Source organism: Anabrus simplex, chromosome 6, assembly GCF_040414725.1.
Source record: "Anabrus simplex isolate iqAnaSimp1 chromosome 6, ASM4041472v1, whole genome shotgun sequence".
In the NCBI taxonomy this organism is placed as follows: domain Eukaryota; kingdom Metazoa; phylum Arthropoda; class Insecta; order Orthoptera; family Tettigoniidae; genus Anabrus; species Anabrus simplex.
Genome location: NC_090270.1, coordinates 274,532,473 through 274,550,613, shown reverse-complemented (window position 1 = coordinate 274,550,613; position 18,141 = coordinate 274,532,473). Strand labels below are relative to the sequence as shown.

The 18,141-nt window shown below is 37.5% G+C and overlaps 1 protein-coding gene across 1 annotated transcript in view; it reads left to right on the top strand.

The window, feature by feature from the left end:
* Positions 1-15,372, top strand: part of LOC136875976 (sodium-independent sulfate anion transporter) — a 136,610-nt gene extending 121,238 nt beyond the window's left edge. Inside the window, exon 12 of the mRNA XM_068228442.1 lies at positions 15,154-15,372. Coding sequence (XP_068084543.1) covers positions 15,154-15,305 — 152 coding nt within the window. The 3' untranslated portion in view covers positions 15,306-15,372. The remainder of the gene's footprint in view (positions 1-15,153) is intronic.
* Positions 15,373-18,141: the final 2,769 nt, after the last annotated feature.

Sequence of the window (18,141 nt, the reverse complement as noted above, 5' to 3'; positions counted from 1 at the left end):
CAAGTTGATGAAATTTTAGCTCTATTTCTCCATTTTCTGATGAGCTGTCTAAATCAGAATAATAATAATAATCGTCCTTCAAAATTTCTGTAGCTGGGGCTGCCTTCTTGGATTTCAAGTTCCTTTGGCTGAACAAACCTTACTTGCACCTCCTTTTATTTTGGAGGGCTGCCTGGCTGAGGTGGTAAAAGCATGCTCAGTTCACCCAGAAGGACGTAGGTTTGAATCCCCATCAGTAATCGCTGAATCCCCCTATGGGAATCAACATCTATATCATCCCTGTCAGGTAGTCATAAAATTCAAGAAACGAGATTCCCACTTCCGGAGGTGCAAATGGCCCTGAGGTTCATTCAGCCTACTCCAAAAATGAGTACTAGGTTAATTCCTGGAAACAAAGGCGGCTGGGCGTAGAGCTAATTTCTCTACCCCATCAAGTGCCAAGGTTATGGATAGTGGAAGCCTTTACCTTCCACCCCTCCAAGGACCTGCATGGCCTGTATGGAGATGACTTGGCTTTGCTTTTGCTTCCTTTTATTTTGGGACTGAAAAGCAAGTTTATTTTTTCCTAGGGTGTCTGTTGGAATGAAAGATCTCCCCTTTTCTTTCCTGGAAGTTGACTCTGCCTTCTCCTCAGCTTTCGGGTAGCTCCGTATGTCTTTTGGGCTGATATAAGCAGGTTCCAAGCAACTTGGTTTATAAATGCTCATGCTCATTGTCTCATTGGAACCTAGTGCTTTATCACCAATAATATGTCAGCTACTTCCTGTAGTAAGACCTCAAGAAACTCACTTCAGGCGACGATACAACTTTAGAAAGGCTAATTGGTCTAAGTTTTCCGAAATGTTGGATGAGAAAGTTCAGACTATCCCAGCTGTACCTTAAGGATATGAACGTTTTGTTGATGTTTGAGAATCTATGCTCTCGGACATGTATTCCAAGAGCAAAACCAAGAATGGTAAAGCTGCTGGCCTTGACGACATAAGAGTTGAGCAAATGAAGAACTTTGGTCCAGCCACAAAGCACTGGCTAATAGAGCTGATGAACAACTGCATCCAATCATGCAAGATCCCAAAATTATGCAGGAAAGCCAGAATTATAGCTATTCGCAAGCCAGGCAAGGATCCAAATGATCCAAAGAGTTATCAGCCTATCTCGCTCCTTTGTCATCTGTACAAGATCCTTGAGAGACTCATACTCCATAGGTTAATGGAGAAGTTAGAGGCAATCATCATACCTCAGCAAGCTGGATTCAGAACTGGGAAGAGCTGTACATCTCAAGTGTTGAAGCTAACGCAGCATATCGAAGATGGTTTAGAAAATAAACAGATCACTGGAGCTGTATTTGTTGACCTTGCAGCTGCATATGATACAGTCAACCATAAACGACTCCTTATAAAACTATACAATGCTACTAATGACTACCAGCTTACCTGCTTCATTAGGAACCTCCTTGAAAATAGAAGATTTTTTGTTGAATTTCAGGGGAAAAGAAGCAGGTAGAGATCACAGAGGAATGGATTACCTCAGGGAAGTGTGCTCTCTCTGTCATTGTTCAACATCAACACCAATGACCAGCCGCTACCCGAAGGAACACAGAGCTTTATCTATGCAGATGACTGTGCCATTACCACTCAAGACATCTGCTTTGACGCTATTGAGCAGAAATTATCTAATGCACTTTCTATGCTGTCTGCTTACTACAAGGAGAATCAGCTGAGACCGAACCCCAGTAAAACCCAGACTTGTGCCTTCTACCTCAAAAAGGCAAACAGAACTCTCAAAATCACTTGGGAAGGAACCACACTAGAACATTGCATCACACCAAAATATCTTGGAGTTACCCTGGATCGTGCTCTCACTTACAAGAAACACTGCTCGAACACCAAGCAAAAAGTGGCAGCCAGAAATAATATTATAAGGAAGATAACGGGTACTACCTGGGGGGTACATCCCAATACTGTGAGAACCTCTTCCATTGCTCTATGTTACTCTGCAGTGGAATATGCATCCCCAGTATGGTACAAGTCATATCACGTCAGGAAGGTAGATGTTGCTCTAAACGATACCTGTCGCATCATTACCGGCTGTCTAAAACCTACTCCATTGGACAAATTGTACAGTCTTGCTGGTATTGCCCCTCCTGATATCCGTCGAGAGGTTGCAGCAAAATACGAGAGGAAGAAGGCGGAAATATCTGAAGCTCACCCTCTGTATGGATACAGGCCAGTTACTCCAAGACTCAAATCAAGGAAAAGCTTCCTCAGAACAACAGAGGCTCTTAACAAGGCACCTCAGCAATCCCGAATTGATATGTGGCGCGCAAGTTTCACTCACTCCGAAGAATGGCTGACACCAAGTGAAGAATTACCACCTGTTCACATGGAGAAATGGAGTACCTGGAGATCACTGAACAAATTACGGGCAGGCATGACAAGATGTAAAAGCAACCTGCAGAAGTGGGGTTTCAACATCGAGTCCTCGTTGTGTGAGTGTGGTGCAATCCAGACGACGTCTCATTTGTTGCAGTGTAGTAGGTGCCCTAAAACATGCACAGTACAAGATCTACTTCAGGCAACAGAAAATGCACTGGATGTCACCAATTTCTGGGCAAAAGTAGTATAGACCTTTTCTTTTTGATAAGTGTGACTTTGCCTATAATGTATATAATTCAGTAAGAGTATATATGTATATGTATTTATAGTATTAATGCTCCTGACACGAAGGTTTGTTGCCTTCTTGAACACTGACTTCCCTATCTGTCACAGCACTCACCAGAAAATCTTGATCTGAAAATGCATGGGCATCAAAAGAAAAGATTCCTGTTTTGCAAAATCCAGACATGATGTTTGCTCATTGATGCACCTGGCCAATGAACCCTGAAACATCATTAATGGAAACAGTTTTTCCAGGATTTGTCTTCATCCACGAATCAACAGTGGCATTGTAGAATGACTTAAAGGACCCGAACACTGAAAGATCCAGTGGCTGGAGACAATTGCTGCAGTGAGGAGGGATTGTTAAAATGGTGACCCCATTTTCCTTGGTGATGTCAATTGCTTCAATTGTCCAATGGCAAACATGATTATCCATGTTTATAGGATTCAGAGGCTCATACTCTACCAATGATTCACAGAGGGAGTTTTCTTTTCTCACTCAATGTAACTTAAAAGCATTTCAGTCTGTCAAAAACACTAATTATAATATATATAACACTATTACACACTTGTAAAAAAACACTGTAAAACATAGAATGACATGTTTTGTTCTACAAGCACATCCTAGGATTCCATCAAATCACTTTAAATCATGCACATATATATCTGCAATATTGTTTAGGTTGCATAAACTTGTAAATAATTGTGAGTTGATGATAATGAACAGGAAATACCGTATTTCTCCAAATCCAAGACAACCCTGAATGCAAGACGACCCCAACTTATTCCTCCCAAAAAAAAAAAAAAAAAAAATCAGGCTTAAAATTTTGTGAAATCATAATTTTATGTATAACAAATTTCAATTTTTTTTTTTTGAGAAAATAATAAACACAAACAAGTATCATGTAAATCCTAATCTTACCTACTTCCTTAATCGTTTTCATTAGAGGAACCTGATATTGCCTTTGAAAGTTCAGGGAATTTCTCTTTGCGAACCCGCATTTGTATTGCATTCATGTTATGGCCATTCTAAACTTGCATTTTTCGCACACATATCTCACAATGTCTTTAAAGTGTCCTTCTTGTGGGCTACTGAATGCCTTTCTTGTACAGTACGCATTTTTTAACTACCTTTGTCTTCATGCTAACGCCGATCATTGGCTTTAGTTATGCCATATTTTCTTGCGGCTGCAGAATTATTCTTCATTTTTGCATGTTTAATAACTATTAACTTAAAACTGGCGTCATGGTATCGATGAGGACCCATTGAAAATTTGCCGGAAATATCTGTTCCACGTCTCGTCTCTATAATATGACGATCCATCACAAAAATATTCCTGTTGTCTATAAAACTGTTACTTTTACTAAGCATAAGGTACAACCGGCTACTGCTAGATGCACATCTTGCTTGCCGGCTTTGGTCGGCTTTAGTGGCCAGTGATCAACGAGCTTCAAGCAGACACTGAATGCCAACAAGTTTTGTGCGCCATAACACGGCCATTTCTCCCTTGAGTTTTTTTGCACACGTTCTTCACAATTTAATTTTCAGCTTCTTTAAATCTTCCTAGTTGTGGACCACTGATTGCATTTTTTGTATAGTATGAAATTTTCAGCTATCTTTGTCTTCACGCTAACGCTGAACATTGGCTTTAGTTTTGCCATACTTTCTTGGGGTTGTACAATTATTCTTAATTTCTGTGTGTTTAATAACCATTAACTTAAAGTTGACATCATAATATCAATGAGAACCCATTAAAAATTTGCCAGGAATACCTGTTCAACGTGTCTTTACAGTACAACAATTCATAACAAAAATATTCCTGCTGTCTGTAAATCTGTTACTTTTACTAAGCGTCAGGTACAGTAGATGCGTTATAACTCTGCCACTGAGTTGTCATGGCCTTTCTAGGAATTCGAAGGGTCGCATCCTTGCTATTCCAATTCAAATTGCATTTCCTGCGCAGCTGGGGCTCAGAAGTACATTATGGTCGACCTTGCAGTTAGCTCAAGAGAGTAATGTTTTGATTCCATTTTGTGGATTTGATAAACACTTTGTAGAGGCTAGTAGAATGTTATTCTCTTCACTATTTTCTGAGAACCAGTGATGTTACACGGAAGCACTATACAACTAGCTGCTGTGGCTAGCGATGTATAGGCTTAATAAAAGTGCAGGCGTTGAAAGTCAACGAGTTTTGTTCGCGCGGACGGGGTATGAAGGGAAGCAGCGTGGTTACCGTTGTAGCTGCCAGTGGTGTTCGTTACTCTTAGGTCGTGAATGCAAGATGACCCTTGATTTTTCACATGATATACTGAAAAAAGAAATGTTGTCTTGGACTCGGAGAAATACAGCAATAAAATATTATTATTATTATTATTATTATTATTATTATTATTATTATTATTATTATTATTATTATTATTATTATTATTATTATTATTAATATTATTATTGTATTGTATTGTATTTTATTTCGTCCAACTGATCATACAGTGATATGGGACACGTCAATAATCATATTTACAGTAACAAAGGATAAAACAGTAATATACATGCCATGATAAATAAAGAGAAATATACAATGTGGTAAAGAGGCACAGATTTAAAAAAAAAAAGTCATACATAAGTTAATTTTCAAGAGCTAAGTATTCTTCAATAGAATAAAAACAATGGTTAGAAACAAATTTGAATAATTCTTTCTTAAATTTTGAACATGGTTTTATCTGCTTAATGTAGTCTGGTGATTTATTAAATAAATGTACTCCTGCATAACTCAAACTTGATTCATATAGCTTAGTTTTGTGTGGTTCTATGTGCAGACTGTGTTTCTTTCTAGTATTATACCTATGTACATCAGAGTTTATGGTGTACCTGTTTACATTCTCCTTCATATATACAAGTGTATGGAAGATATAAAGGCTAGGCAATGGTAAAATAAAATAAAGTTTAAAGTATTTCTTGCAGCTTGTCCTACTGCCAACACCGGCCATTCCTCTAATTATTTTCTTTTGTAACTTAAAGATGAGTTCACTATATCGTGAATTCCCCCAGTAAATGATTCCATAGGTTAGTATGGGATGGACATATGCAAAATACATAATTTGGCAAGCCTTTAAATTAAAACTATTTTTCAAAGATATTATCATGAAATAAATTCTACTAAGCTTTTTCCCTATAAACTCTGTATGTTTACCCCAGGTTAATGATTCATCCATCCACAAGCCAAGAAACTTTGTTGATAATGAGTACTCAATTATGGTCTCTCCAAATGATATGGACTAACTTCCATATTTAAATTAATCTTATGGTGAAATCTAATCACAGAAGTTTTCTGTTTACTTAAAATTAATTTATTATCTTCAAGCCAGCTCAGGATATTACTCACTATATTGCCTGCCTTCAATTCTAACCCTTCAGAACTTTCATCAGCTACAAAAACAGTAATATCATCTGAAAACAAAGTTAATTGCACTCCTTGAATATCATCAACAATTTGGACGATATCATTAATAAAAACTAAAAATAATAATGGTCCTAAAACTGACCCCTGTGGAACACCATGATCTATGTTTCTGGCACAGGAATACACATTCTTAATTACATTTTTGCTCAAATCAGTACCGGTATATGATATTTCAACAATCTGTCTTCTATCCCCTAAAAATGATTTGAACCAGTCATAGGCCATTCCCCGAACTCCATACATGTATAACTTTTCTAAAAGCAAGCTGTGGTCAATTATATCAAAAGCTTTTGTTAAGTCCAAGAAAATACCTAAACATGCACCCTTCCCATCTAGTGTGTCATATATCCGTTCAATAAAGTTAATGAATGCTGTGGTAGTTGATCTATTTTTACGAAAGCCATTCTGGCAACCAGCTAATATATTATGCTTCTCTAAGAATGATAACAGTCTATCGTACATAATTCTTTCCAGTATTTTGGAGAATACAGAGGGGAGGCAGACAGGCCTATAGTTACCAGCATCTTCTTCACTACCCTTTTTATGTATCGGAACAACTTTGGTTACCTTGAATTTGTCTGGAAATTTACCAGTGGTTAGTGACAAATTTATCAAGTAACAGAGAGGCTTGATTATGTATTGGTAACAGCATTTAATAAGGTAGTTTGAATAACCATCTAAACCAGAAGACTTCTTTTTACCCATCTGTTTTATTATCTTATCTATCTCTTGCTCAGTCACAGCAGTAAGAAACATGGATGATACATTCCTGTGAACTGTATTCAAGTTTGTTCTTGTCACTGATGTTTGAAAATTTTCCGTTAACCTCAAAACTGCTTCTATAAAATAGTTACTAAATATTTCTGCAACTTCTTCTGGATCACTGACTTCTTTCCCTGCATTTGTAAGAGTAATATTATTTTTTAATGGAACTGGAGTACCTTTCTCCCTTTTTATAATGTTCCACATACATTTAGACCTGTTTTTAGAATTTTTTAGCTCATTCTCATTATGCAATCTTTTGGCAGCCTTCAAAACTTCTTGGTATATGTTCTTATATTTCTTATAATAATCCTTCAATTCAGATGAGGTGTTACTCCCTTTCACACATTTGCTTAAAAACCTTAATCGTCTACTTGAATTTCTAATTCCTGTTGTAATCCACCCATTCCTATAATTCTTTACAATTACCCTTTTGACTGGTATTGCCACTTGATAATAATAATCGAACAAACCCAAAAACTCACTGAAGGCCTCATTAGTTGAGTTATTTCTATATACACTCTCCCAACTTTCCTTGGCCAATAACTGGTTAAAATATGAAATATTTTCCTTGTTGCACATTCTAGTTTCCCTGTAAATTACATTGTTATTTTTTAAATTATGGTTTCCTATTACCCTAAAATTTAGATGCACAATTTGAGCAAAATGATCTGAAAAACCTGTATCATAAACTTCTATTTCATAGTTCCACATTTCCTCATTCAATACAACTTGATCTACTGCTGACTTTGTATCCCCAGATATTCTAGTTGGTTGATTTACAACTGCCTTTAGACCGTACAAGGAAAACAACATTTCTAGCCTTTGCTTATCTCGCCCACCATTATTCCCTAAAAAATCTACATTGAAGTCACCCATGATTATTACATTTTTGTTATGATTCTGTAGGTCATCTAAAATAATTTCAATATTATTATAAAAAGTTTCAACATTACTAGAAGGATTTCTATAAATGCATATAAGTATTAACTTATAATCCACTAGTTCAACAAAGTTATTATTATTATTATTATTATTATTATTATTATTATTATTATTATTATTATTATGTGTGTATGGACCCAATGGATCACGCAAAGCTCTAACGATTCTGTTTTCTGAGTTGCCAAACAGCTCTCATCCTTTCTCCGTGGATCCTTTTTCGTTCTTCTGTCCACTTTGCTCCAGTCTTCTTTTTCACTTCGTTCTCTGGTTGCACTTTCCATCCATTAATTTTTTTCCTATAAAGGTTTCTGTCCGCGGTGTCATTTGGGTTTATCTGGGCTTTTTCCAGATCCTTCTTCACTTCTAGTACCCATGGAATATTTTTTAGATGTTCTATGTAGGTGAGAATCTTGTGTGTCAGTCTACTTGCCGGCAATCTGTGGACGTGCCCATAGAATTTCAGACGTCTTTTGCGGATGTCTGCTGCAATGTTGGAATGCTCTTCTGTCTCTCTGCGTAACCTCAGTCTATATCCATCTTCTGTTTTTCGGGGACCGAGAATTTTCCTCAGGATTCTCCTTTCTTCTTTTAAAATATTTTCTAGGTCACCTTTCCCGTTTAGTGTAAGGGTCTCACTGGCATATAATACTTCGGGCTTTATTACTGTATTATAGTGTCTGATCTTTGCAAGGCGGGACAAGCACTTTTTATTGTATATGTTGTGAACCCTACCGTAGGCTTTCCGAAATTTTTGTAGGCGAATTTTCTGGGCAACCTTCTCGCCTCCCGTTGGTTCAAGTATTTCTCCCAAGTACTTGAAGTGTGGTACTCGGTTGATTTGCCCATGTGTCGTGTTCAAAGTTTGAATGTCAAGTTTTGAGCAGAAGAACTTGGTCTTTTCAAAGGAAATTTGTAGGCCAACCTTTCCAGCACATTCGCTAAGGGTTTCAATTTGTTTAACGGCTGTGAATACATCATCTGTAAGTATGGCCAGGTCATCTGCAAAAGCGAGGCATGATATCTCAATACCGTCTTTGGGTCGTCCTAGTCGTATGGGGCGCCAGTATCCCATGTCTTTCAATACCTTTTCCCACTCGCGGATGACTTTGTCTAGGACGAGGTTGAAAAGAAGCGGAGATAAGCCGTCACCTTGTCGGACGCCAGTTTTAATCGGGAATGGTTCAGAGATCTCCCCCATGAATTTAACTTTGGAGATAGTGTCAGTGAGTGTTGCCTTGATGAGGTTGAGGGTCTTGGAATCAAGCCCCAGTTCCTCAAGAATAACGAAGAGAGACTGTCGATCAACCGAGTCATACGCTTTCCTGAAGTCAACAAAAATGCAGATGACCGGTTTGTTCCTCAGTGCTTTGTATTTAAGTGTTGCCTTCAAGTTGAATATTTGTTCTGCACACGAGCGACCAGGGCGGAAGCCTGCTTGATATTCGCCAATACTTTGTTCAAGTTGTTCTTGCGTTCTCTTCAAAAGGCAAGCTGAAAGAATTCTGTAAGTCACTTGGAGAAGAGAAATGCCCCTGTAATTATTATTATTATTATTATTATTATTATTATTATTATTATTATTATTATTATTATTATTATTATTATTCTAAGCTGCTAATCAATCATCTGTGACCAACTCTCCAATAACAGAGTCATTATCTTCAACATTCGCCCTCATTCCCCTACTTCCCCTCCCCTCTCCACAGAACAGAGTTCACTACATACAGAACTTCCCCTCACCCCCTACTTAGCTACCAGTACCAAACAAGGACACTGACCGCAGTCCAAAACCAGTTGCTGAAGGTAACGGACGATTGATTAGCAGCTTAGATACGGTAAGTAGAAAAAAAATCTATAAGTTAATAAGGTGAGAGTTGAGGAACAGTACAATCAATATTTGTTATTTTTTGTTCAGAATATCACTAACTCACAATCATTGAAAAGTTTATGCAATGTAAAGAATGTCGTACATAGATATGCATGATTTAAAGTGATTTGATAGAATCTGAGGATGTTCTTGTAAAATGAAACATGTCATTCTTTGTTCAGTACTGTGTATTTTTTTGCAAGTATGTTATAATTAGAGCCTTGAAGTTCAGGAATTTATTTTGGCTAAAATAGGCAGGCAAATAAGCACTTAAAATTTAGGAAATAGGCAGTAAAATAATGAAAATAGACATTTATAATGACAAAAATGGGCACTAAAATAATAAAAATAATTCAATGCATTTTACTACTTAATCTTACATCCTCCTGTGGGTGGGGTTGATAGAATAACATCAATGGTATACCCTGCCTGTTGTAACAGGTGACTAAAAGGGGAACCAGGGGCTCTCAACTTGGGAGTATGGATTGGAGACCATGGTTCCCCTAGCTGAGTCTGGAGTTGCTTCCACTTACTTGTGTCAGGTTCCTCGCTCTTATTTTTCATACCCAAACTCCCTTGTTCAACCCCTGTTCTTTTTCAACCCCGAAGGTATTAAGTTTTCGAGGTTTACGGAGTTTTTCATTTTTACGCCCTCCATGGCCCTTCCCTTTCTTTTGCCGATATCTTAATTTCTTGAAATGTCAGACCTCTTCCATTTTCCTCTTGATTACTGTTAACAGAAGTTGGTTACCAAGTTGTTGTTCCTCTTAAAACAATAACCACCACCACTTAATCTTACGTAGCAGGAATGGGACCTGACAGCCCTCTCGACCATTTGGCTTGTGGAGTGAGTTTTCAGTATAGATTTGTTTAATATTAAAATATAGTTTGCTTAAATGTTATTTTTTATCTATTAAGTTAAAATGAAATTGTAATTGTCTTCTTTACAGTATATTGGAATCATATTTTTTTTCTTTCTATTGATTAATTTTGATATATAATATACCCTTTAAATTCTTAGGGTTATGGGTGCAAAAATAACAACAGAAAATATCCATAACAACTCAAAAGGAGGCAAGAAAGGCATTAAACTACCATATAGAAAACGGAAGCTAAAATAGGCACACACAAAAAAAAAAAGGCAAAATAACTGGTCCTACCATTCCCAAACGTATGGAAACATGTTTGTCTCTATTTGACACTTCAGTATAAACACCCAAATAAAAAAAAGCATTTCGCCTAACTTCCGGGCTTTAGTTATAATGTTATATGGTAGGAGTAGTGTGCTTGTATGTTACTTGGAGGACCCGTGTTGATTCCCAGCCAGGTCAGGGATTTTTACCTGGATATGAGGGCTGGTTCAAAGTCCACTCAGCCTACATGATCACAATTGAGGAGCTGTCTGATGGTGAGATGGCGACTCCAGTCTAGAAAGCCAAGAATAACGACTGAGAGGATTCGTTGTGCCGACCACAAGACACCTCATAATCTGCAGGCCTTTGGACTGAGCAGTGGTCGCTTGGTAGGCCGTGGCCCTTTAGGGCTGTTGTACTATGGTGTTTGGTTTAGGTTATAGTGTTATATGTGTTATACAGTAATTAGTGTTTTCGACAGACTGGAAAGCTTTCAAGTTACATTAACTAAGTCGACAGTGGAAGATATGGCTCCCTTCTTAACAAATTTACTCACTCAGTCAATTAGTACCACTACTTTTATTCATATCTAATAGGTATGCTCAGTCCCAGTTTTGCCTTTCCTTCTTTCTTCCTTGCTTTCTTATTAATAACTTCCTGTTATTGTCTTGATAAATAATTTTCATTTCCGTATTTATATTATCTGCTTCAGAACAATCTTAAAAGGATGTTCCACCAAATCAACACTTGTTATGTACTGAACTAGTTTTATTACACTACAGGACCAGTTTCCATATTTTTAAGGTAGTTCCTGCTATTGATTGCAATTGTCCTTACAGAGTGTCATGTTCATTTCTGGGATGGACCAGACACACATCATGCTTTTATATAGATTGGTTGCAAAAAGTACAGATATACAATTAAAGAAAGAAAGAAAGAAAGAAAGAAAGAAAGAAAGAAAGAAAGAAAGAAAGAAAGAAAAAGAAAACAAGAAAGAAGTATCATCCATAGAAAAAATGAAGAATTCTTTCTAGGGACTATAAACAGTCTCCAACAAACTAACTCTAATTTACTAAACATACACATTCCCATTTTTTTAAACATCTTGACTATCATTACATCACGAAAAAACACATTGTGGAAAAGGGGACTCAAGGAACTTCTTAGGTTGTGGACAAACATGCGTCTAAGGAAGTGAAGTTGCGTGATGCACTTGATGGCTATAGACAGTAGGCAAATGTTGAATAAATAAAATATGAACTTATTAACCATTGAAAAATTACCTGCAGCCAAGTTTGAAGAATAAGGATATGAATTTTCAATGTTTTCAGGAAAGGAAATACAAATAGTTGATGGAATGTGTGAAATTCTGAAAAATTATGTAGCAGACTCTATAAAAAGTGACATACCTCTAGATAATTGAACTAACCGAACCACAGCAAGATGATGGTCAGAGTGACTATTCAGAGGATGAATTATCAATAACAGAGAGAAGAATCCAGTATTCCACAGCAATCAGTATCTCTGTATGCTCCATTTCCAGTGAAAAAGCACAGAGATATCTACACGGTTAATAGGGGAACTATAGTTGTATAACATGAAGGAATTTTTTGGCCAGGAAAACACATTCCGAGACAAAATGAAGAAAGTGAACAAATGTAAATTTCAAGATTTCTTACAGCACAGCATGAGATTCAACCCCTTTCTGATATTAATTCCCTCTGTATAAAAACATGATGCATGAACTTTCACGTAACTTTGATAATGAACAGTTGGCTGATAATCTTCATCAGCAAAGTAACATCCTCAAACTACAATTGCTAGCATACCAACACTTCCTCTCATCACGATTTAAGCACTAACATCAGTATGCACGGGATTAGCAGCAAGAAACAACGCCAAAACCATCTTCTTATAGTCCATGAAGGCCCTTGGAGGAGTGGAAGGTAAAGGTGGTATAGAGTGGTCAGCTATATGCTGTAAGAACCAAGACCATTTTCAAAACACAACTGAATACTGCTTCAAGAATTTGGCCACAGTTATTGCATATGGATGGTGGAAAGAGATGTTATGCTTTACACACTTTTTTTTTTTGAAACTGCAGTCTATGTCCCTGATAAATCACATTTGCAGATGTCTAATCAACACAATGAAACATAAATCCAGGTAAGAACTTCCATTACTTTTCATTAGCAAAAATAGTTTTACTTCTGTCCAGTGAGTAAAAGTAATCTGATTACTCGTAACAATTACACTCTTAGTCATTTCTAGTTGTAAACGTTACTTATTTAGAAAAAGTACGTAATTTTTACTTGTAATTTGCTTCTTGAAATAAAACTGTAATCGTTACTTTTTAGTACTTTCTTACCTCTTCTGTACTTCCAAAGACTTTATTCTTATACTAACAATGTTCTTAAAATTAAACACAGGTATTCCTTCATGTGTCCTGTATGGCATTGCAGTAAATGCAGAGATGTTCTCCCTCTCAAAGAGATTGAGACTTAGCAAAGAGGTACCAATGATGTAGATGTTAGGCCCCTTCATATAACCAGCATCATCATTTAGCAATATAAATTTTAAGAACCAACTTTTTTTTTGTACAATTTGTTTTATGTCACACCAACACAGATAGGTCTTATGCTGACGATGGGATGGGAATGGCCTAGGAGTGGGAAGGAAACAGCCATGTTCTTAATTAAGGTACAGCCCCAGCATTATTTGCCTGGTGTGAAAATGGGAAACCATGGAAAACTATCTTCAGGGCTGCTGACATTGGGGATCGAACCCACTGTTTCCCGGATGCAAGCTCACAGCGGCGTGCCCCTAACTGCACGGCTATCTCGCCTGGTACCAAGTATTTTATTTGTAAAGTAAATGGCAAATTATTTGAAACCCTTCAAGTCATTAACTAAAATAAAAATTATGTGAAAAGATCCTTTTGAAAGTTCCAAGATATAATGTTTTGTCTCGCCTGTTGATGGTAGCCACTTAATGTCTCTACAATAAAAATCCACACAAAATGAATAATACATTTTCCTTGCCAATTATGGTACTGTTACAGCCCCATGCAAAAAACCAAAAGATATCAGTAAATTCCTTAAGAATAGCGTTCTGTAAAATAATTGTATTTTTACTGATTACTTGCTGAAAAACTAATTTATAGTTGCAATTGAGTAAATTATTTCTTAGGTAACCTACCATTCAGCCCAATTACTTTTTTTCTTGTACTCTTCTCATCACTGCTCCTGTCATACCATTATTTCATCATCATCATCATCATCATCATCATCATCGACCATCTCCAGTTGCCCAGGTATGGTATACGAGCCCCTCCATCTTTGTCCATGAACCACTGTTCTCTCATAATCTTCTCCCAATCGTGTCCTCTCTCCTTGACATCTTTCTTCACCAAATCAGTCCATTTTGCTCTGGGTCTGCCCACTGATCTTTTTCCTTTTACTTCTCTTCCATATTCTCTTCTTGCAGTCCTGGTTGCACTCATCATTCTAACATGGCCAAAACACTTCAGTCCTGCTTTCTGGATCCTCTGTAGTAGGGAGTCTCCTATTCTCAACTCCTCTCGGAGTTTTTCATTCCTGAACTTGTCCTTCCTGGTCTTCTGTATCATGGTGCGTATAGTCATTTCTGCAGCTTGTAGTTTTGAGTTGTCTTGTAAAATTGCTTGCAAAATATGAGGTGGGCAGTTAAATTTGAAGGTTGTCTTTTTATTCTATACTACCCAAGTACTTAAACATTCGAACACTGTCCAGTTTGGTGTCATTTATTCTGATTTGTGGTTTGTTATCTCCCCTCTGTAACTTCATCACCACCCTCTTAGCCTTGTTGATATTTAAATCATATCTCTTAAATTCTTGAATCAATTTCTGCAGCTTTTCCTCCACATCATTTTCAGTTTCATCCCTGATCACCGTGTCGTCTGCAAAGATGAAAGCTTGCAAGTCCTGCTGCTCCTTCCTTTTTAGTGCCTTTGTTATGGCACTGCCTTGCTGTACACCTCTCTTTGTTTCAAAAAATTTGGACAGCCTGCAACACACTTGCACACAGCTTCTGGTTTTATCATACAGCATCTTCACTTTTGCAATAAGACTGTCACAAACTATTTTATTTTTATATCCTAATTGCAGTGCAGTAAGTTTTTTAAAATCTGCCCAGTCATCAGATGAGAAATGGACTGAAAATGTGTATAATATAATATGGTACCTTGTTTGTTTGGTGGAGAAACGTAAAGAACTAATATTGCTCACATGACTATAAAGAATTCTGTCTTGATTTGTAACTTTTATCTCTCATATTATGTTTAATTATTTCAGGGGAGAAGCTAGACCTGGCAAGATCAGAGACATTACCTCTGCTAGGAAGGGCACTTCAGAGTCAGAAACCAGTGCTGGACACTAGTGAGAAGAAAACTCCTGCTGCTGTTGAGGAACATTCAGTCATTAGCATTGAGAAAACAGAGACATAAACTTAGTTTGCACTGTATAATATCATATCATGACATTTTATTTATTAAATAAATATCTGAGATCTAATTATTTCATTCTCATTTACTAGCATAAAAATGCCAATTGAATGTCAGTAGTAGTGACTTGTACAGCATTTGCTGACAAAGAAAAACTGGGAGAAAACTGCAGCCAGTATTTGTGATGTAGGTGTTGGCATTGAAACTCTCTTGGTTCTATTTCTGACACACAAGTCTATGCAGGATTTGCTGCATATAGGGACATCCTGTAGCAGATATATCAGTACACTGATTTTTATAATAAATTTTATTTGGTATAGGTAACTCCGCAAGTTTGTAACAACGAAAGCTTCAAACGACAACGTGTAGTTACTTCATGCCATTTTAACAGGGCGCTGACACGTACTGCTTGAAACTGGCAATTCTCCCACTCTAGTGCAAGCGGCATCAATACCAGCTGCCACACAGTACCTAGTGGAAGACCTCGGAAATTAGATGATCATTTAGGGAGGTCAGCAATCCTGTAAAAATTCTATTTTTCTGAGAACCTTCAGACTGTATACTTAAAAAGAAGGGGTGGCTCATTGAAATGAGTTCAGCCTTCTCACAATTTTTGTTCCAGTGAACAACTAATCAAATAACATACAGAAATTTGATCAGATAAAAGTTAAAATTGTCAAAGACCCAGGAGTGGGGGAGATGGGTGTGGTGTTCCTTGGCAAGAAGACTCTTTAACAATCTCAGAAAACAGAAGCCATGAGTTTCTGTGATGATGCAGTTTGTTTAAATTTGTGCAGTTCTTTTGGAAAGTTTGAATAATGTCATTCCAGTGACAGCCATTTTCTTTCAGGGTTTTGCACAAAACCGTTGTTTCATTTCCTGTAATGATTTGCTCAATGAACTCATTGCCATAATGTTAATAATGCTTCAAGAAAGTCAATGAAGGACCCATTCATTCACCTTTGTCATCTTGTTAGCATCTGTGGTACCGAGCTTGAACAGAGTTTGCAGTACTGCAAATGATCAGTGCTAATTTTGAACACCGAGCTCGATAGCTGCAGTGCGGCAGTATCCAGTAATCGGGAGAAGATAGTGGGTTCGAGCCCCACTGTCGGCAGCCCTGAAGATGGTTTTCCATGGTTTCCCATTTTCACACCAGGCAAATGCCGGGGCTGTACCTTAATCAAGGCCATGGCCGCTTCCTTCCAATTCCTAGGCCTTTCCTATACCATCATCGCCGTAAGACATATCTGTGTCGGTGCGACGTAAAACAAATAGCAAAAAAAAATTTTTTTAATTTGAACACAGTTGTAAGAGTTACTTCTGGACATTGTGCATGCAACTCACTAGTCATAAAGTGCAAATTGTTCTGAATGATGTGGTCAACCTTTCGTTCCAGTTAATCAGTGATGACACATCATGAACAATATTACTCTACCATTTTTTAACTCTGTTCACATTGGGTTCCTCCTTCTCCATAGACTGTAAGAAATCTCCAATAAATGTCAATAGGTCTAATGTTTTCAGCATTCAAAAAAAATCATAAAATGATCAAACTTCACAGTCGGCTCGATTATCAGTATATATGTTCATTTTTAAAGATTGCTACATTCAACAACTGAATACGTGTCAATAACTGCTGCACTAGGCAAATGTCTACATCATACTCAACACGGCTCATATGAAACAGGCTGCAACAATCCAACAGTGCAGTCCGTATGCATAAACGTTCTTTATTTTTCATTGCCCAGTTTTTTTTAACTTAACTGTTACGGAGTTTTCCGTGGTAGTTAGAGGTGAAAGAAGGTGCTGGGGTGAACAGGTCTCAACTTACGAAATTAAAGTTAAGATAAAATTTAACAAGGTTATATTTTCTTTGCAAAATCAAGAAATAACAAGAATGACCGGTACATAGTAGCATAGCAACCAATGAAAAATGTACAATTACCGAGGTTACAGGATTTGGGCATCGAGACCCAGACTTACAATCCTTGAGCAATAAGCCCAACTTTACTCGAATATACAAGATTCAACAAAAGGGGGGGAAAACCCCTATCATGCCCGGGAGCACTTACTCCCAATTACACCGTAAAGCCTCCTCGAGGCACACGGAAACAATTTTTTTTTGGAAGAGCAACCCGCTCTCAAAGTTCCAGCCTATCAAAGGCCACACCAAACTCCACATTCAAGCTGTCCTGCAAGGACATACACACAGGGGTAAAAAAATACCCAACCTACTGAGGCCTATCAAATGAAGAAACAGGACAATTACATGGCCTCCAAAATACCAACTTGAGAGGAGGCGAAACTGCACTCCAAATACACCTTATTAAAACCTACTTGGCACTAGACCGCTAATGCAAGGGCTAATCCCATACTAAAGAGGTGACTTATATAAGAAAACGATTTACATTACATTAGAAGGGAAAAAAACGGTTGTGAAAATAAGTTCACCTCAAAGCAATATGAGTGGGAGCTCAAGACGGTTAAGCACTCTCTATCCCAATATGTAGTTACAGAGGCAGAATTTAAATCGAGAGTCTTTTGCATTTTAGAGGAAAGTTACATGGTAAAAGGTTTCGAACCCGCCCCGATGGTTAAACTGCTGAGCTGGCAAGCAAATAAGTTATAAAACGGCCATTACCTGGTGGTTGAACTGCTGCCCGAAGAAAGAGACGCTTCCCGCCCCCTGCTACATAATTTACACAATGATAGGTGTTACTGAAGTGGCGCAGAGACCCGAAAATCAGCAGTTTATATACCCTCACAGAACATTCGAGACCTTTCATGAATGAGAACACCTGCCCACAAGCCTTTTATTGGACGACCAAAAGATTAC